Below are 20,773 nucleotides of genomic sequence, written 5' to 3' on the forward strand. Positions count from 1 at the left end.
AAGGAGCAATGAACCTGTACTCCAAGGTCTCTTTGTTCAGCAACACTCCCTAGGACCTTACCGTTAAGGTGTCTCAGTCTTGCTCTAATTTGCTTTCCCAAAATGCAGCGCCTCCCGTTTATCTGAATTAAACTCCATCTGCCACTTCTCAGCCCATTGGCCAATCTGGTCAAGGTCCTGTTGTAATCGGAGGTAACCTTCTTCGCTGTCCACTACACCTCCAATGTTTGGGTCATCTGTAAACTTACTAACTGTACCTCTTATGCTCAAATCCACATTGGTGAAAATCAGAAATATTTCCAAACAATTGTCTAAATGTTTATCAGGGTCTAAATTATTGGAGGTGAATGACCATTCCTGTAAAAATCACACTGTGCAGCAATCAAAAGCAATTATTTCTGTGATGCTGAGAGTGGTGAGGGAAAGTATGCAAAATCCTAACGCAGGTATTTTAAAGTGTCACAAGGCAACCAACTACCCGCAGCGTGAAAACCCAAAATTCCTTTTCATTCACAATTGGAAAACGGAATTTTGTGCTACGTTTTGAAAATATTCCCAGAATTTTTTTCAGTAAATCCTGAGTACAGAGATAAATCTTCAGTGTACACGCTTGCTGCAAGTGCACTCACTAGTATTCTCCACTAAATAAACGCTGACAGGCTGAAACAATCTTTTTTTAAAAAAAATGATCCAAGGCATTTGCACCTCTGATGAAAAATAATGGCTTCGGGGGTTGGCTTGGCTGCGAGGGGGCTGAGGGATCAAGCAAGGGTGTGAAAATTTCTGTTGTGTGTAACAAGGAAGAGAGGAATTAACACACAGTTTCCCCCATTCGACACTGCACGTTGGATTCAGCGCATTGCTCTCAGAACGGTTAAACCAGTCAGCACGGTCTGGCCAATTGCAGCTGGCACGCTGTCAAATTCTACGACAATAACATGGACTGCTGCCTCCTTCCCCCACCACCCCCTCCCCTCCGAGCAGCAGAAATAGCACAGGGGAGAAGCTTTGCTCGCCGAGTCTCCTTACCTGCCTGGTGTGTCGCTGGCCTTTCTTCCTCATCTATCTCCGGCTGGTCTTGGACAGGTGTCTCACCTTCCGGGGTCTCGAAATTCGCTTCGGAGTCCGAGCTGTGAAGAGACACAGAGTGGGGGGGGAGGAAGAAAATGAGCACTGGGGAGGGGTGAGGGAAACCGACTGTCATCGATTCTCTCTGACGCATTTCTCAGTTTAAAAAAAAATTAAATAAAACACAGCCAGCACCACCACCTTCACGCACACACTCGCCCTCTCGGTGTTTTAATAAACAGCCACTTGTGTGAAACTTAACCTTTTCTCTTCAGGGTTGGAGTCTTCCCCTTCATTGTCCTCAGCTCCTGGCCCTGGTCTCACCACAGACCATGTCCACTTGGCCCACTGAATGGGGGACAGGATCTGCCAGGGACTGAAAGCCATCAGAAACAAAACGCTTTGCTGATGTTACTATCCTGCAGCTTGTCACAAAATGGAGGGAAACTTTAAAAAAAAAGGGAGACGTGTGTGTCTGTCAGAGAGAGAGAGTAACTGAATGTCTTCTACTAAAATCACGGATGTGGTTACATGTGAAACATCAAATCAGCTTCCTCTGCCTCCTCTTGCAATTTTACACAGCACTTGCAGTTCCTGCTCACTGCCGCCCTTATCTGGTCTTTCGGCTCCAAGCAATTCTCTCCCTCTCTTAAAAAAAAACCGGACGGGATTCAGTGCCCACCGGAGCAAAAGGGAAAAAAGAATTCCCCGTTTCCAGCATCGAAATGCCAAACTCGAGTCAGCTGGCTAGCAAAGAGCAGAAGCGTTCTCCCAAGATCCGCCCCCCCTTTCAGATTGTACTATCGCGGCTGGAGGAGGGAGGGGGGAGTGGTGTCTGTCAGTGTGTTCCCTCCCCTGGTCCTGTCTCTGAGGTGAAATCCCAGCACCCTGAAAAACTCCACTGCTACCCAGCTTCATGAGAAACAGCAGATCCGAACCAGGGGAAAGAAAACAACAACATAACTGCATTTCTATGGCAGCAATGACAAAGAGCTTCAAAGATGGCCGGTGCTGGCAAGAAACAGACAAAAGCCAACTTCCAACCGAAATCGAACAACATTCACAGGTTCCAGACTTGACATTCGGTCATTAATTAGTTGGTGTTTCTGTACAGTCAGTTTGTATTATCAATCACATGAGGTCATATATATTTACCTGCTAATTACTATCCTCTTTGATGTTGTCTTGCCATCTCTAATGTTGAGGCTGAAAACCAGTTCTGCTAGTAAAGTCCACAGTAGACTGTAGATTTTAAGATCAGCTACAGTTTTGAGATGTCCCAACTCTGAAGCACCCCGGGCAGTATAACTCAAGGATGCAGACTTTTCCAGTTCATTGAAACCTCCCTTAATATCTGCACAGACTCTTGGCAGAATTATGATCAAACACCAACCCATAACTGAGGGACTGGTGACCAAAGGCTGAGTCAAATATGTTGGAATTAAGTGATGCCTCAGAGGAGCATAGAGCGGTTTGATTTGATTTGATTTATTATAGTCATGTGGACTTAAGTTCAGTGAAAAGTTTTATTTGTGAGCAGGACAGGTGGATCATAGTAGGCAAAGACATATAAATCATAATGTGCTGAGGTGGAGAGGTAGGGACATTGAAGGAGGGAATTCTTTAGCTTAGGGCCAGGCAGCTGAAAGCTTGCCAATGGCAGAATCCATTTATCCCATATGACTTCTTAACTGCTTTATCAATCAGTCCCACTACTTTAAGAGACTGGTGCACCTGCACCCCAAGGACCCTTTGATCCTTGCTGCTTCCCAACACACCAAAGTGCTTCACTGGAGTATTATCAAACTATGTTTCATACCGTGTCACTTACATTTAATCAAATAAGGAGGTTCTGAAAGGAGCAGAGAGAAAGAGAGATGGAAAGGGCACACATACACACAGAGATGATTACCCTGCCATGAAACACACACAGATTGGCCATTCAAGGTCCCCTTGAGCAATAAACATCATTTGCATCTCAGATTACAAAGGTGAATGTGACTGGAAATGGACCAGATAAGCTTCTTGCCTCATTTCCATAGATGTGAATGCATCTGCCATCAGCTGGAGAGTGAAGCAGAATGGCTCCTTCATGATTCCTTGTTCATTTCCCTTGGTGCACAATGCTCCCTGAAAAAGGTGCAGTGGCAATTCTTCAGACAGTGTCAGACAGTGCAGCCACACCCATCGATGAATACATGTAATATGCTTTGACTTAAACTCACACTGCACAAAGTTATAAAAGAGGAATTCATGGTTGATTGGCAAAGAATCTTCACAGATGTGACAAGAAAAGTGTATCTTAGAAGGATGAACTATTTACAATGAACCTTCACCTTCCATTGCAGATCCATCAGGAAATTGTTGAGGGGTTTAACACCTGACCTCCAATCACCTGGATAATGAGCTTAGTTGCAGAAATTCTGACAACTGACTTCCCATGACTTTATCTGACAGCCATATAGAGGGTCTTTCTCCCCTCATGGCCTCTCAAACTCCATAGTTTTGCCCCACTGATCTATGTTGGTCTGCTGTAGCTCTACTACCACATACCCAACTTTCTTGCTATTTTTCAGTGGCTCTTTTCTGCTCTAATTGTAGTCCTCGTTCTTTAATGCTGATGCTTCACTCTTTCAACCTGCTCCAACTCCTGGCTGCTGCCCCCTCTCCTTCTCACTTCAGGAGGCTTCACCATTTCAAGGGGACCACAGTTAGTCTGGTTTAGTATCCAGAAGTTGCACGCCTGCCACAAATCTGCTTCCTTGTTCTGTTGATTGCATCAGAGCACTCCGACTCACAAGTTCTCGTCAGAGAGATGTACAGCATGGAAACAGACCTTTTGGTCCAACTCGTTCATGCCAACCAGATATCCCAACGTAATCTCATCCCATTTGCCTGCATTTGGGCCATATCCCTCTAAACCCTTCCTATTGATATACCCATTTAGATGCCTTTTAAATGTTGTCATTGTACCAGCCTCCACCACTTCCTCTGGCAGCTCATTCCACACACGCACCAAGTTCTGGTGAACAAGTTGCCACCTGGGTCCCTTTTCATTCTTTGTCCCACCACCTGAAAACCGATGGCCTCTCATTTTGGACTTCCCTACCCCGGGGAAAAGACCGTGGCTATTCATCCAATCCATGCCCGTCATGCTTTTGTGAACTTCTATAAGGTCCCCCACCGAGCTCCAGATGCTCCAGGGAAAACAGCCCCAGCTGATCCAGTCTCTCCCTACAGCTCAAACCCTCCAACCCTGACTTTTCCCCAGGGCAGGATTGACTGGTATGAGAAGGCATAGTTTGAAGATATTAGGAGGAAGGTAGAAAGCGTCAGAGATAGGTTCTTTCTGCAGAGAGTTGTGAATGCATGGAATGTGTAGCCAGTTGAGGTGGTGGAACCAGAGTCATTGGGGACATTTAAGCGACTGCTGGACATGCACATGGATAACAGTGAGTTGAGGGGTGTGTAGGTTAAGTTGCTATATTTTACATTAGGATTAAATCTCGGCACAACATCGTGGGCCAGAGGGCCTGTTCTGTGCTGTACTTTTCTATGTTCTATATCCTTGTAAATATTCTGCACCCTTGCAGGTTTCATATCTTTCCTTCTTCTACATGTCTTGCCCCTGATCAACCCGTCTCTCAGCTCCCCAGTTTACAAACACACCGCTCGCTGCAGGAACAGGTCCAGAGAAACTGATGTTCTCTCCCCCACCATTGCCACCTGCTGTTGGAGGCAGTGCTATAACCATCCAGTGGCGATTGCTGATTGTTATAACTTCACAGCCTCTGGTTCTACTCTCACAGAATGTAGATGTCTGTTCAGTAGTCTTCAACAGATCCCAGATTATTCTCCTTTCAAAATTCAAGATCTTAGTTCAGAACTTGCCAAGCCATTAAAATTGGTGTAGCTCACTGGGAACATCCTAAATGCCCATAACCCACATCAAGATAGCTGTTGATCATGACAGGTGTTACATTAGATTAGATTACAGTGTGGAAACAGGCCCTTTGGCCCAACAAGTCCACTCTGACCCGCCAAAGTGCAACCTACACAGCCCCCTACATTTGCTCCTGACACTAGGGGCAAGTTATCACGGCCAATTCACCTAACCTGTACATTTTTGGACTGTGGGAGGAAACCGGAGCAAACCCGTACAGACATGGGGAGAATGTGCAAACTCCACACAGTCAGTCACCTGAGATGGGGATTGAACCCAGGTCCCTGACACTGTGAGGCAGTAGTGCTAACCACTGTGCCACCGTGCTGTCCACGCATGTATGCAAGTCTTTTCTTTCATAAGATCAAATCTGATTTCAAGTAAGATCAGCAGTCAAATTCATTCCACCTACTGTTATGGGTTTAATATCGATCTCGTTTTTAAGAAGTACTTTTCCTTGTTCTCCATCCACCCGTGATTGTCTCTGTTCACTGGAGAGCTGCTCACTGACCATTACCAGTGTCACAGCACACTGAAGTGATAACAGGAATATGGGGTTCATGAGGCTATTGCCTTTTGAAATCTTCTCCTGATAGAGCACCATGGGTGTCCAAATACAACATGGACTACAGCGGTTCAAGAAGGCAGCTCACCACCACCTTCTGAAGGGCACTTGGGAATGGGCAAAAAGTGCTGGCTGAATCTGTGCTGCACACATCCAACCAACAAACACAAGAAATCCCCCACAACTCCTGCAGACTGAACATGCCCCATACATAGTTAAGAGGAAGTACAATAAGCATTTGCATAAAGTTCTTTGCTCATTTATCAAAAGATCTCACCCGGAGTGGTTCTGACTGTCTGTTGGGCTTTCGTAGTCTTTGAAAGCTTGCCAATCTGCCTCTCAAAACTCAGGTATTTCATTTCTACTTGGGGCACACATCTCTGACTCAATGAATTATCCTGTTTAAACGATATGGGTCCGGGGGCTCAAAATCGATTCTTGTGGCTCTTTTGGCCTTGATGAGACATAAAACCCAGATCAGAACATCAGGATCTGTCAGCACCAGAAACATGAGACTGTAAGAAATGAATGGAATTTGTACTGTTATCTATTACCCTGGGGGATAATGGTGCACACTCTTAATGATTCAGAGAGACAGAAAGCTTGGACACTCCTTTGCCATTAGGGGTGTTCATTCAGTGGCAGACAAGTGGAATTTCACACACACCGTGATTATTCTTCTCTTGCTCCTATTTCTTCTGTTTTCATTTGTATGTCAGCACATCACCAGTTGTGACTCACTGCAGCACACATGTCTCTGACTCAGAACAGTTATCTGAGGGTTTGTGTCATGCTCCAGATAATGGGCTTAGAATTCTAGGCTAATACTCCAGTGCAGGCCTGAGGAAGTTTGGAAGTTAAGGTATGGCCCAGTCAGCTTTGATAAAAATCCTTTGACATTGCTTGACAAAGAGCAAGATGTGTTGATCTCTGGTGGCCTGGTTCATATTTATTCCTGTCATCTCACATGAAACCTCACTGCTGTTTTGGGACCTTGCTGTGCACAAATTGGTTGCCTTGATTTCCACATGACAGTAAAATGACTGCGTTGTCTACAAAGAATTCAGGGACGTTCTGATGTCATGAAAGGCTCAATCTTAAATGCAAGTCTTTTTACACATCATAATTTTAATCCATTGTTAGTACTATAAGAAAGGCTGCAATTTCTCCAGAGATTAGGAAGCTCGCCATGGGGGGAATCCTATACCATCTCTCTTGGGTCCCACTGCACTAGATTAACTCCCTTGCCCAGCTCCCTTGTCAAATCTTGATCCGGTTGAAATTTGTGCACTGTGCTGGTGTTAACTAGAATTCTCATTCGGTGACAGACAATAAGAGCACAGTGGCGGTGTCCGTGATCCAGGACCAAGAGACTATGGTTCAAGTCCCACCTGCTCCACTGGTGTGTAATAACATCTCTGAGCAGGTTGACTGGAAAATAGGCTAAATTGAAAAAGAATAAGTGAAGCCAGCAGGGTTTTATCAGGTCTTCAGATCTCAAGCCATACTTTGACGAAAGGGAAACATGACCCAGCCTCATTCCTCAAATGGCTATCATTCATTCATCACTATTCAATACTGGTGTCAGCCAACATGAATCCAATAACAGGAAACTCCTGAAGACAACAGTAGAAGGCATTAATAACAGTGAAAAAGCTTGTACAATTTCTTCACCTTTAGTAGATTTGCTTCCTTCTTTGCTTTTACAGCACGCACACAGAATGTTCCCCTTCTCTCCACAAACTTTACTTCCTGCTAACCTGGTTTTTTAGTCAGCTTTCCCAATTGTTAATTGCCTACACTATTTTCCATGTCATGTCTCATATTATAGTTGTAGACTCTAACAACTAGGCAGCTGTGTGGAACAAATTTCTGAAACTTCTATTTCACTGGTGTGTGTGTGTGTGTGTCCGAAATACATATTTGTGTGTGTTTAGGCCTGTGTGTATAAGTTTATGCCTGTGTGTATTTGTCCATATTTGTGTGTTTTTACGTGTGTTTTTCCCGTGTTTTCTGTGTCTATGCAGAAAATTAAGTCAGTCAAATTATGAAGCAAAGCCACGCTGTTTACAAATAATAAATTAGAAATTCCACATCTGCTTATACTTATTGTATTTTTTGTTTCTTTCAGAATGTTAATCTATTTTTCATGTTTTCTGAACGTTTTTTGTGGTTTCAGATATTCACTATTTAACTTTTCTGATTGTGCACACTGAACTTTGCTACTTACTTTAGATGTGGCTTGCAATGTCTAGAAATTATTATATATTTAAAGAGCAAACTCGATGACGTTGTGTTATTTGATTAATGATGGGTTGACTTGAGAACAGTTTTAATATTTCTTCTTTGAAGAATTATCAATTAGATTATATGCACATCTTGAGCCCAAATTGCACAAAGTCGCATTCACCAATCACCCATATGTTCCCTGATGTCCATTAATCACTGGCCAGGTAATGTCTCAATGTGATAATGTTCCTTCTTGATTTCAGATTCCTCCATGGTCTCACTCTTCCCTCTCCATGTGACCTCTTCTGGTTGTACAATCCTCCAAATTCTCTGGTCTCCTCAAAAATTGATCTCTTGCACATCCACCTTTGAAATTGCTCCACCCCCACTGGCAGCCATGTTTTCATCTATCACTGAGTCCTCAGCTCCGCAAGTCCCACCCTCAGTCTCTACCCCCTCTCCCTCTCTCTTCTTTAATCTGTAACTTAAAACCTAATTTTAGAGTCAAGCAATTTTGGTTATTTGTCCAAATAACTTGGAGAAAGAAACTGCAGTCAAATTTACAGAAAACACAAAGACAAGTGGAAAGCCAGCTTATGAGAGGGATAAAAACAATTTGCAGGGAGATATTAATATGTGAAGGAAGTGGGTAAAAAAGTTGGCAAGCGGACAATAGTGTGGGAAAATGTGAAGTTGCTCATTTCGGAATGGAGAGCACAGGATTTAACTGGAGAAAAAATACAACACAGGGACTTGGGGGACTTGTGCACAAGGAAGTGAGCACTCAGGTACAGCAGGTCATCAGGAAGGTTAAGAGAATGCTGGACCTGATTTCAAGGGAATTGGAGTATGAGAGTAGAAAAACTTAATACAACAGTACAATACAACTTAATACAACAGAGACCACATCTGGAGTATTGTGCGTAGTTTTGGTAACATTTTTGATGAAAAGATATTATTTTATTGGAAGTAGTTCAGAGAAAGTTGACGAGGATGATACCCTCGTACGGAGAGAATGTCTCATGATCAAAGATTAAACTGGCCTGGACTCTACTCACTGCAGTTTAGTCGAATGAGAGGTGATCTCAGTGAAAGATAGAGGTATCTTCAGGAGATCGAGTGCACAAATGTTTCCACTCATGGGACAGTCCGGGATCAGAGTGCACAGTCTCAGAATAGAGACATGCCAAATTAAGACCAAGGTGAGGAGGGATTTCTTCTCTCTGAGAGTCTCTGGAACTCCTTATCACAGAGAGTTCAGGGAACAGAGTCCTTATGTATTTTTGAGGCTGAGACAGAAGGGGAATCAAGGATGATGGGCTAAGGGCAGGAAAGTGGACTTGGGGGATGTTGGATCAGCCATAATCCTATTGAATAGCGCAGAAGGCTCGAGGGGCTGAATGGCCTCTCCTGTTCCTGTTCCTTATGATCAGTTTCATCTCACATGGTTCAAGATCAAATTTTGTTCGATGAGACTTCTGTGGTGTAACCTTGATTTGCACGACATTTGTGGTGCTACACAACTGCACTAATTGTTGTTAATATATAATTTTGTTTGAAGTTCTGACAGTGCAGGTAAACAAAGGTTTCCTGAGTCGAATGTGATGAAGCTCCAAGTCGCAGACATGACAAAATGCAGCATCCCACCCACAGCTAAATATAATCAGACTTGACAGCAGACAAGCTGGGAGGTTTTGAAGGAACCATTGTGCTTCTAAATTGGCAGTTTGTACAATGAAGTCACTTTTTTTAAACAGAAAGCCAGGAGACATATTTATAAATCTGGCTGTCCTAATGTTAGCCTCACACATCCCCTTAGGTCTGGGAAAATGCCACAGCAATTTCTCTCCACTGAAATAAAAGCATGAATTGGTGAAACTACACAACAGGTCTGTCCATGTCGAGAGGAGAACAGCCAACATCAAAAGCACCAAGCAAAAGTGGGTGCCTCAACAACTGAAACCCAAAGCATACATTGGATAAGAGGAAACCAAATAAGTGGAATAATAATCTTTCTGCACAGGTTCAGGGTCCTCCTAAATCTTGGTAGGTTGGGATTGTTTTCAAGGTGAAAGGGAGGACTGCAGATGCTGGAGATCATGGTCCAGATTAGAGTGGTGCTGGAAAAGCACAGCAGGTCAGGCAGCAGGAAAATCCATGTTTCAAGCATCATTCCTAGACTGGGATTGTTTTCATCAGAGGGCTGGCGGGGGCAGGGGTACCCAGCTGAGGTGTACAAAGTTCTGAGGGGCCTAAACAGGCTTCACAAGGAGAAGCCTTTCCCCTTGGTAGAGGCATCAATAAGCAGAGGGCACAGTTTTCAGGTAGGAAGCAGGGGATTTAGAGGGGATTTGAGGAAAAGGGGGTGGTGGGCAAGTGGAACTCACTGTCTGAAAGGGTGGTCGAGACAGGGGACCTGAAGGTATTTCATAAGTATTTCAGATGAACAATCAAAACACCACAACATTGAAGGTGATGGGCTAGGTGCTAGAAAATGGGATGAGAAGAGTTGGATGTTTGATGCCCAGTGATGGGTTGAATAGCCTTTCTCCTGGCTATGAAAGCTCTATGAGACAAGGATTTTATGACGGCAACTCAATGACCCAAATCCCTTCCTGTGTTTAGCAGGAAGGTCTCGGGCACGCCAGTGTATATTGTGCACTTACTCTTCAAGGGTCATCCAGGGTTACAGAGCAAAACAATAGGCAGATAAAGACAGCAGCTTCCACCGTCTCTCATTCCTTGTTGAGCTGTATCTGATCTCAGCCTCTGAGTGGTGACGAGATCCTTTGTCTTTCCCTCTGGAGAGGATTGGCAAAGATTGAGAGAGCCTGGCACCTGGAGTGGGGGTGGGCGTGTGATGAGGCATTCAGGGAGGCGGATGTGGTGGAAGTGGCTGGTGGGGAGCAGCCTCTTTAACTGATGGCTAGGCAAGGTGTAGATTTCCTGATGGGTTGATCTAACTTGGAACCTGGCACCCAGATTGGTGAAATGTGGAGCACATGCTGGGACTTTCAGCAGACATGGCCTCTGTGAGCTCCATCAAGATGAAACGTTTTACACTTCCCACATTTGCAATCCAGGCCTCACTCCTATGAAATGATCACTTTCAAACTAGTTTGGGCAACTAGTTTTGAGTAATAGCCTGGCTAAGACTGTGCATCCCTCTTCACATGATGGGTCCAACAGACCACTGACTAAGATGAAGTTTGAATTTAGAGCAAGGCTAATTTTGATGGTATTAGGCAAGAACTTTCAAAAGCTGATTGGGAGCAGATGTTCGCAGGTACAGGGATGGCTGGAAAATGGGAAGCCTTCAAAATTGAGATAACAAGAGTAGAGAGACAACATATTCCTGTTAGGGTGAAATGAAAGGCTGGTAAATATAGGGAATGCAAGATGATGAGAGAAATTGAGGTTTTTGGTTAAGAAAAAGAAGGAAGTATATGTCAGATATAGACAGGAGAAATTGATTGAATCCTTAGAAGAGTATAAAGGCAGTAGGAGTACACTTGAGCGAAATCAGAAGGGCAAAAAGGTAACATGAGATAGCTTTGGCAAATAGAGTTAAGGAGAATCCAAAGGGAGTTTACAAAAATGTTAAGGACAAAAGGGTAACTCGGGTGGGAATAGAGCCCCTCAAAGATCAGCAAGGCAGCCTTTGTGTGGAGCCACAGGAGATGGGGTAGATAATAAACAAGTATTTTGCATCAGTGTTAACTGTGGAAAAAGACATGGAAGATCTAGAATGTGAGGAAATAGGTGGTGACATCTTGAAAAATGTCCATATTACAGAGGAGGGGCTGTTGGGTGTCTTAAAATGCATAAAAGTGGATAAATCCTCAGGACCTGATCAGGTACACCCGAGAACTCTGTGGGAAGCTCGGGAAGTGATTGCTGGGCCCCTTGCTGAGATATTTGTATCATCGATATCACAGATGAGATGCCAGAAGACTGGAAGTTGGCTACTGTGGTGCCACTGCTTAAGAAGGGTGGTAAGGAAAAGCTAGGGAACTATAGACCAGTGAACCTGATGTTGGTGGTGGGCAAGTTGTTGGAGGGAATCCTGATGGACAGGATTTACTTGTATTCAGGGATAATCAACAGGGCTTTGTGTGCAAGAAATCATGTCCCACTAACTTGACTGAGTTTTTTGAAGAAGTAACAAAGAGGATTGATGAGGGCAGAGCAGTGGACATGATCTATACGGACCTGAGTAAGGCGTTCAACAAGGTTCCTCTTGGGAGACTGGTTAGCAAGGCTAGATCACATGGAATACAGGGAGAACTAGCCATTTGGATACTGAACTGGCTCAAAGGTAGAAGAAAGAGCTGGAAGTTTTTGCTGCAAACGTTTCGTTCCCTGGCTAGGGAACATCATCAGTGCTATTGGAGCCTCCTGTGAAGCGCTGCTTTGATGTTTCTTCCGGTATTTATAGTGGTTTGTTCTTGCCGCTTCCGGGTGTCAGTTTCAGCTGTAGTAGTTTGTATGTGGGGTCCAGGTCGATGTGTCTGTTGATGGATGTTCTTGGCGCTTCCGGATGTCAGTTTCAGCTGTAGTGGTTTGTATATGGTGTCCAGGTCGATGTGTCTGTTAATGGAGTTTGTGGATGAATGCCATGCCTCTAGGAATTCCCTGGCTGTTCTCTGTCTGGCTTGTCCTATGATGGTAGTGTTTTCCCAGTCAAATTCATGTTCCTGGTTGTCTGAGTGTATGGCTACTAGGGATAGCTGGTCGTGTCGTTTTGTGGCTAGCTGATGTTCATGGATGCGGATTGTTAGCTGTCTTCCTGTTTGTCCTATATAGTGTTTTGTGCAGTCCTTGCATGGTATTTTGTAAACTACGTTAGTTTGGCTCGTGCTGGCTATTGGGTCCTTTGTTCTAGTGAGTTGTTGTCTGAGTGTGGAAGTTGGCTTGTGTGCTGTTATGAGTCCTAAGGGTCGCAGTAGTCTGTCTGTCAGTTCTGAGACGCTCCTGACATATGGTAGTGTGGCTAGTCCTTTTGGTAGTGGCATGTCCTCGTTCCGTGGTCTATCTCTTAGACTGAAACACCTAGTCAGCGGATCCAAACACTCCATACAATCAACACAGGAATTCTTGGACATCATCAGGAATACACACATAGACAAAGAAAAAACCATGGTATCATTCGACGTGACGGCACTGTTCACATCAATTGACGAAACCCTAGCCAGAGAAGCAATAGCCAACCTACTGGACATACATAACAGAACACAGGAGGCGGAACCTATCAACAAGGACGGCATACTTAAACTACTAGACCTGTGCCTCACCACACACTTTACATTCAACAATCAGATATACGAACAAATCAACGGAACACCCATGGGATCAACAATCTCGGGACTCATAGCAGAGGCAGTTATGCAAAGGTTAGAACATACAGCCCTACCACAAATCCAACCCAAACTCTGGATCAGATACATCGATGACACCTTTGTAATCATCAAAAACACAGAAATAGAAAAAACACACCGAATCATCAACGCCACACTCACAGGAATACGATTCACGAGAGAAGAGGAAAAGGATAGCCAACTCCCATTCCTAGACGTGTTAGTAGAGAGAACACCCAACGGAGAATTCACCACAAGGGTACACAGGAAACCAACACACACAGACCAAGTCCTAAACTATGAAAGTAACCACCCCAACACACACAAACGAAGCTGCATCAGGACACTATTCAAAAGAGCCACAACACACTGCAGTACACCAGAACTGCGAAAAGAGGAAGAGGAACACCTATACAAGGTATTCGCCAAAAACGGATACCCACGCAACGTTATCACCAGATGCCTAAGAGATAGACCATGGAACGAGGACATGCCACAACCAAAAGGACTAGCCACACTACCATACGTCAGGAGCGTCTCAGAACTGACAGACAGACTACTGCGACCCTTAGGACTCATAACAGCACACAAGCCAACTTCCACACTCAGACAACAACTCACTAGAACAAAGGACCCAATAGCCAGCACGAGCCAAACTAACGTAGTTTACAAAATACCATGCAAGGACTGCACAAAACACTATATAGGACAAACAGGAAGACAGCTAACAATCCGCATCCATGAACATCAGCTAGCCACAAAACGACACGACCAGCTATCCCTAGTAGCCATACACTCAGACAACCAGGAACATGAATTTGACTGGGAAAACACTACCATCATAGGACAAGCCAGACAGAGAACAGCCAGGGAATTCCTAGAGGCATGGCATTCATCCACAAACTCCATTAACAGACACATCGACCTGGACACCATATACAAACCACTACAGCTGAAACTGACACCCGGAAGCGGCAAGAACATCCATCAACGGACACATCGACCTGGACCCCACATACAAACTATTACAGCTGAAACTGACACCCGGAAGCGGCAAGAACAAACCACTATAAATACCGGAAGAAACATCAAAGCAACGCTTCACAGGAGGCTCCAATAGCACTGATGATGTTCCCTAGCCAGGGAACGAAACGTTTGCAGCAAAAACTTCCAGCTCGGCGAACAGAACCACAACAACGGGCACCCGAGCTACAAATCTTCAACCAGACTTGTAGAAGACAGAGGGTGGTGGTGGACGGTTGCTTTTCAATCTGGAGGCCTGTGACCAGTGGAGTGCCACAAGGATCGGTGCTGAGCCCATTACTTTCCGTCATTTATATCAATAATTTGGATGTAAACAGAGGAGGTACGGTTAGTAAGTTTGCAGCTGACACCAAAATTGGAGGTGAAGTGGACAGCAAAGAAAGTTAGCTCAGAATACAACAGGATCTTGATCAGATGGGCCAATGGGCTGAGAAGTGGCAGATGGAGTTTAATTCAGATAAATGTGTGGTGTTGCATTTTGGGAAAGCAAATCAGAATGGTAAGGTCCAAGAGAGTGTTGCTGAACAAAGAGACCTTGGAGTGCAGGTTCATAGCTCCTTGAAAGTAGAGTTGCATAGGATAATGAAGAAGGCGTTTGGTATGCTTTCCTTTATTGGTCAGAGTATTGAGTATAGGAATTGGGAGGTCATGTTGCTGCTGTACAGGCCATTGGTTGGGCCACTTTTGGAATATTGTCTGCAATTCTGGTCTCCTTCCTAACAAAGGATGTTGTGAAACTTGAAAGTGTTCAGAAAAGATTTACAAGGATGTTGCCAGGGTTGGAGGATTTGAGCTATAGGGAGAGGCTGAACAGGCTGGGGCTGTTTTCCCTGGAGCGTCGGAGGCTGAGGGGTGACCTTATAGAGGTTTACAAAATTATGAGGGGCATGGATAGGATAAATAGACAAAGTCTTTTCCCTGGGGTGGGGGAGTCCAGAACTAGAGGACAATGGTTTAGGGTGAGAGGGGAAAGATATAAAAGAGACCTAAGGGGCAATCTTTTCATGCAGAGGGTGGTGCATGTATTGAATAAGCTGCCAGAGGAAGTGGTGGAGGCTGGTACAATTACAACATTTAAAAAGCATCTGGATGGGTGCATGAATAAGGAGGGTTTGGAGGGATGTGGGCCAAGTGCTGGCAAATGGGACTGGAGTAGGTTAGGATATCTGGTAAGCATGGACAAGTTGGACTGAAGGGTCTGTTTCCATGCTGTATATCTCGATGACTCTATAATCTATGCACGAGAGATATTCATTTGATCAAATCAGGAAGCTTGACATAACACTTTCTGTTATTTATTAATAGCCAGTGGAGGGATAAAACAAAATGAGTGATCTGAACATTTATTACTGAACTCTCCCCTTCGTCAGATCACCAATTCACTCAGGTTCCATTCATATCTCAAACCTGAATCCTCCTAAGCCTTACACCAGACTTATAGTCTCCTCTGCATCAGCAAACACCTTCCCAATTCTCTGTACCATTGGCTCTGGCTTGTTGTTCATGGCTGAAAAGAGAGGGGGGGGTGGCAGTCATGTTTTCAGCTGCCTGGGTCCCATTCTCAAGAAAACCTGGGCTAAACCTCACCAGCTTTTGTCTGTATCTTCAAAGTCTTTCTGAAAAGCCATCTCTGTGACCATGGTTTTGGTTCACCCAACCCCAAAACTCTATGTTTTAGGCTGTCCTTACATCTCAAGGTGGATAGGGTCAAAAGGTGTGGTGCTGGAAAAGCACAGCAGATCAGGCAGCCTCCGAGAAACAGGCGAGTCGATGTTGCAGACGTAAGCTCTTCATCAGGAATGGTGGGGAGGAGGGGAAGGGGAAGGGGGCTGAGAGATAAATAGCAGGTTGGGGGAGGAAGGCATTAGGTTGATGCAGATGTGGGGGGGGGTGATGGTAATAGGTCAGAGCAGAGGATGGAGCGGATAGGTGGGAAGGAAGATGGAGAGTGATGCCAAATTGGAGGGTTGGATCTGGGATGAGGTGAGGGGAGGGAGACATAGAACCTGGTGAAGTTGATGTTGATGCCGTGTGGTTGAAGGGTCCCAAGGCAGAAGATGAGACATTCTTCTTCCAGGTGTCGGGTGGCTAGGATTTGGCGGTGGAGGAGGCGCAGGACTTGCATGTCCTTGATGGAATGGGAGGGACAGTGGAAGTGGTCAGCCACAGGGCAGTGGGGTTGTGGGGCGGTATATCCAGGAGATGATCTCTGAAACATTCCACAACTTGGCATCCTGTCTCCCCAATGTAGAGGAGACCACATCAAGAGCAATGGACACAGTAGATGAGACGTTTGGATGTTCAGGAACATCTCCGCCAGATGCGAAAGGATCCTTTGAAGCCTTGGTCTGGGGAGGGAGGGGGGTGGGGCAGAGGTGTGGGTGCAGATTTTGCACTTCTTATAGTAGCAAGGGAAGATGCCAGGAGTGGAGGGTGGGTTGGTGGAGGATGTGGACCTAACGAGAGAGTCACAGAGGGAATGGTCTCTTTGGAATGCTGATAGAGGTGGGGAGGGAAATATCTCTCTGGTGGTGGGGTCTGAGAGTAGATGGCAGAAATGGTGGAGGATGATGTGTTGTATCCAAAGGTTGGTGGGGTGTAAGATGAGGACCAAGGGTGTGGGGAAGTATCGTATCCTTATTGTAGTTGGAGGCATGGAGTTCCAGGGCGGAGGTGTGGCAAGTGGAGTTTGTATATGGAATGAGTTGCCAGAGTTTGTGGTGGAGGCTGGTACAATTGCAACATTTAAGAGGCATCTGGATGGGGAAATGAATAGGAAGGGTTTGGAGGGATATGGGCCGGGTGCTGGCAGGTGGGACGAGATTGGGTTGGGATATCTGGTCAGCATGGACAGGTTGGACCGAAGGGTCTGTTTCCATGCTGTACATCGCTATGACTGTATGTGCTGGAGGGCATTGTTGACCACATGGGAAGGGAAATTACAATCTTTGAAATCCGAGACCATTTGGGATGTCCAGGAGTAGAATTGCTCCTCCTGGGAGCAGATGCAATGGAGGTGAAGGAATTGGGAATTGGGATAACAATTTTACAGGAAGCACAGTAGGAGGAGATGTAGTCCAGGTAGCTGTGGGAGTCGGTGGGTTTGTAGTAGATGTCTGTGTTGAGTCGGTTGCCGGAGATGGAGAGGTTCAGGAAGGGGAGGGAGGTGTCAGAAATGGTCCAGGTGAACTCAAGGTTATTCACAGCCTCTAACCTCACAGTCCCAGAACCATGCACCACCCAGTTCTCCCTCTTACTTAAAATTCACAACCTGACTGCTCCAGTCAACCTATTGTCTCTGCCTACTCCTACCCCACTAAATTATCTCCTCATGTCTTGAAAACGTCCTGTTCCCCTTGGTTGAGGATCTCCACACATACGTTCAGGAATCCACCCATGCCCTCCACCTCCTCCATGACTTTCACCACCCTGTCCTCCAATGTCTCATCTTCACCATGGACATCCAATCCCTGAACATGTCCATCTGCCATGGCCCTCCAAGCCCTCAGTTTCTTCATTGCCCGCTGACCTATCCAGTACCCATCCACTGACGCACTCATTTAATTGGCAGAACTGGTCCTCACTTTCAACAACTTCTCTTTCAAATCCTCCCACTTCCTCCAAACTAAAGGGGTAGCCATGGGCACCCGCATGGGCCCCAGTTATGCCTGCCTCTTTGTCAGGAACATGGAACAGTTCACCTTCCGCAGCTACACCGGCACCATTCCTCATCTTTTCCTTCACTACATCGATGACTGTATCGGCACCACCTCATGCTCCCACGAGGAGGTTAAACAGTTCATCAACTTCACAAACACCTTCCAACCCAACCTCAACTTCCCGTGGACAATTTTGGACACCCTCCTTCCCACCTGGACCTCTCAGTCTCTATCTCTGGTAACTGACTCAACATGGACAACTATTTCAAACCCACTGACTCCCACAGCTACCTTGACTATACCACCTCCCAACCCCCTCCTGCAAAAATGCTATCCATTCCGCCTCCGCCATATCTGCTCCCAGGAGGAGCAGTTCCACTCCAGGATATCCCAGATGGCCTTGTATTTCAATTTCCCCTCCCACCTGATCAACCACAGTGCATCTCCTCCACTTCCCGCACCTCTGCCCTTGAACCCCATCCCTCCAACTGCAACAAGAAGAGAACCCCCCCCAGCTCCTCACCTTCCAGAGCATCATCCTCTGCCATTTCCACCATCGGCAATCAGACCCCACCACCAGAGATATATTTCCCTCCCCACCCCTATCCACATTCCACAGAGACCACTTCCTCTGTGACTCTCTCATTAGATCCACACCCCAACCCCACCAACCCACCCTTCACTCACAGCACCTTTCCTTACCACCTCAAGAGGTGTAAAAACTACACCCACACCTCTCCCCTCACCTCCATCCAAGACCCCAAAGGATCCTTCCACATCTGGCAGAGATTTTCCTGCCCATCCACCCACCTCATCTCCTGTGTCCGTTGCTCTTGATATGGTCTCTCTTTTTGACTCTGACTCTCCAGCACCTGCAGTCCTCACTTTCTCCTAATCTCATGATGGATCTTGGGGTGTATTTCTCTGCATTCATGAATGCAGATTGCTGTTGATATAAACATCACAACAGGTTCATGGGTTTGTGGGCGGCACGGTGGCACAGTGGTTAGCACTGCTGCCTCACAGCGCCTGTAGACCCGGGTTCAATTCCCGACTCAGGCGACTGACTGTGTGGAGTTTGCACGTTCTCCCCGTGTCTGCGTGGGTTTCCTCCGGGTGCTCCGGTTTCCTCCCACAGTCCAAAGATGTGCGGGTCAGGTGAATTGGCCAAGCTAAATTGCCCGTAGTGTTAGGTAAGGGGTAAATGTAAGGGTATGGGTGGGTTGCGCTTCGGCGGGTCGGTGTGGACTTGTTGGGCCGAAGGGCCTGTTTCCACACTGTAAGTCTAATCTAATCTAATCTTCAGGTTCGGAATCCAAACAGGAATCCAGCAGGACAGTGCAGTTCCTGTGGAAAGATTTCTCTTTCCATCGTTTGGAAATCACTTTGTCCCCAGAATCCCTGTTCCTGAATGATACATTTCATGAACAAATGTGTGGAGCAGGAATGTGGTTCCAAGCTTTTGAGAAAGTGGAAATGTTGTCAGCAAAGGTCTCTGTTGAAGTGTTACCATTCGCAATGTGTTGCATTGGATGGAGCAACACAGGCTCTACTAACTTTGCCAACTTGTTTCACAATTTTAATGATAAACCACACGTTGCAGCCCCGCGCCAATTGTGTCCTTAAAACCTTCCCCCTTGAGCAGAGTATACATTTGAGTATGGAACACCAAAGTGTCCTCTGGCTGGTGAACTCAGCCTGGCTGACCATGATAGACTCCAGGATTGGTTTGCTCCTGTACTGCCTGCTGTGACTCCGTGGCCAGGCACAGTGATGGTCAATGTCTGTGCTTGCCCCACCGTCGTATTCATGGCCAGTTTGTTTCCAAAGTCAACGACCAATCCCCTGTGCTGCCTCAGCCATTTCCTGCCTTCCTTCCAGACCCCTCACATAGATCAGTCCAGGGAAGGGAGTGGAAGGGGACAATGCACATGCTTCGAAAGATAGTCACAGTGAGATGAGGTTGGAAGTGCTAACTTTATGACCAGCATTTGTTGCTGCCACTCTGATATTGCACTGCCACTGCACGTTCATTGCTACACCCAATGCTGGCTTTCATCACAACCATAGCCTATGTAATGTCAGTTTCTACCTCCTGCCCAAAATCCACAAACCTGACTGCCCCAGCCGACCCATTGTCTCAGCCTGTTTCTGCCCCACCGAACTCATCTCTGCATACCTCGACACGCTCCTGTCCCCCTTAGTCCAAGTACTCCCCACCTACGTTCGGGACACCACCCACGCCCTCCATCTCCTCCATGATTTTCACTTACCCGGTCCCCAACTCCTTTTCTTCACCATGGACATCCAGTCCCTGTACACCTCCATCCTCCATCACGATGGACTCAAAGCCCTCCGTTTCTTCCTTTCCCGCCGCACCAACCAGTACCCTTCCACTGACACCCTCCTTCGACTGACTGAACTGGTCCTCACTCTGAACAACTTCTACTTCCAATCCTCCCACTTCCTCCAAACAATAGGAGTAGCCATGGGCACCCGCATGGACCCCAGCTATGCCTGCCTCTTCGTAGGATATGTGGAACAGTCCATCTTCCGCAGTTACACTGGCACCAGCCCCCACCTTTTCCTCTGCTACATCAATGACTGTATCGGCGCTGCCTCGTGCTCCCACGAGGAGGTTGAACAGTTCATCCACTTTACCAACACCTTCCACCCTGACCTCAAATTTACTTGGGCTGTCTCAGACTCCTCCCTCCCCTTCCTAGACCTCTCCATTTCTATCTCGGACAACCGAATCAACACGGACATATACTATAAACCGACTGACTCCCACAGCTACCTGGACTACACCTCCACCCACCCTGCCCCCTGTAAAAATGCCATCCCATATTCCCAATTCCTTCGTCTCTGCCGCATCTGCTCCCAGGAGGACCAGTTCCAATACCGT

At 46.1% G+C, this 20,773-nt stretch overlaps 1 protein-coding gene across 5 annotated transcripts in view; it reads right to left on the bottom strand.

Annotated features, from left to right (window-relative positions):
• Nucleotides 1–20,773, bottom strand: part of tacc1 (transforming, acidic coiled-coil containing protein 1) — a 175,082-nt gene that overhangs the window by 96,002 nt on the left and 58,307 nt on the right. For 3 of the 5 annotated variants that reach the window (XM_060856718.1, XM_060856720.1, XM_060856717.1), the window contains exon 2: nucleotides 1,030–1,130. The exons of 1 other annotated variant lie outside the window; for it this stretch is intronic. In XM_060856718.1, the coding sequence (XP_060712701.1) occupies nucleotides 1,030–1,130 (101 nt within the window). Of the gene's footprint in view, nucleotides 1–1,029; nucleotides 1,131–1,330; nucleotides 1,824–20,773 lie in introns of those variants that run through there. One more of the 5 variants, XM_060856719.1, reaches the window with a different exon arrangement.

This window comes from Hemiscyllium ocellatum, chromosome 48 (genome assembly GCF_020745735.1).
Source record: "Hemiscyllium ocellatum isolate sHemOce1 chromosome 48, sHemOce1.pat.X.cur, whole genome shotgun sequence".
In the NCBI taxonomy this organism is placed as follows: domain Eukaryota; kingdom Metazoa; phylum Chordata; class Chondrichthyes; order Orectolobiformes; family Hemiscylliidae; genus Hemiscyllium; species Hemiscyllium ocellatum.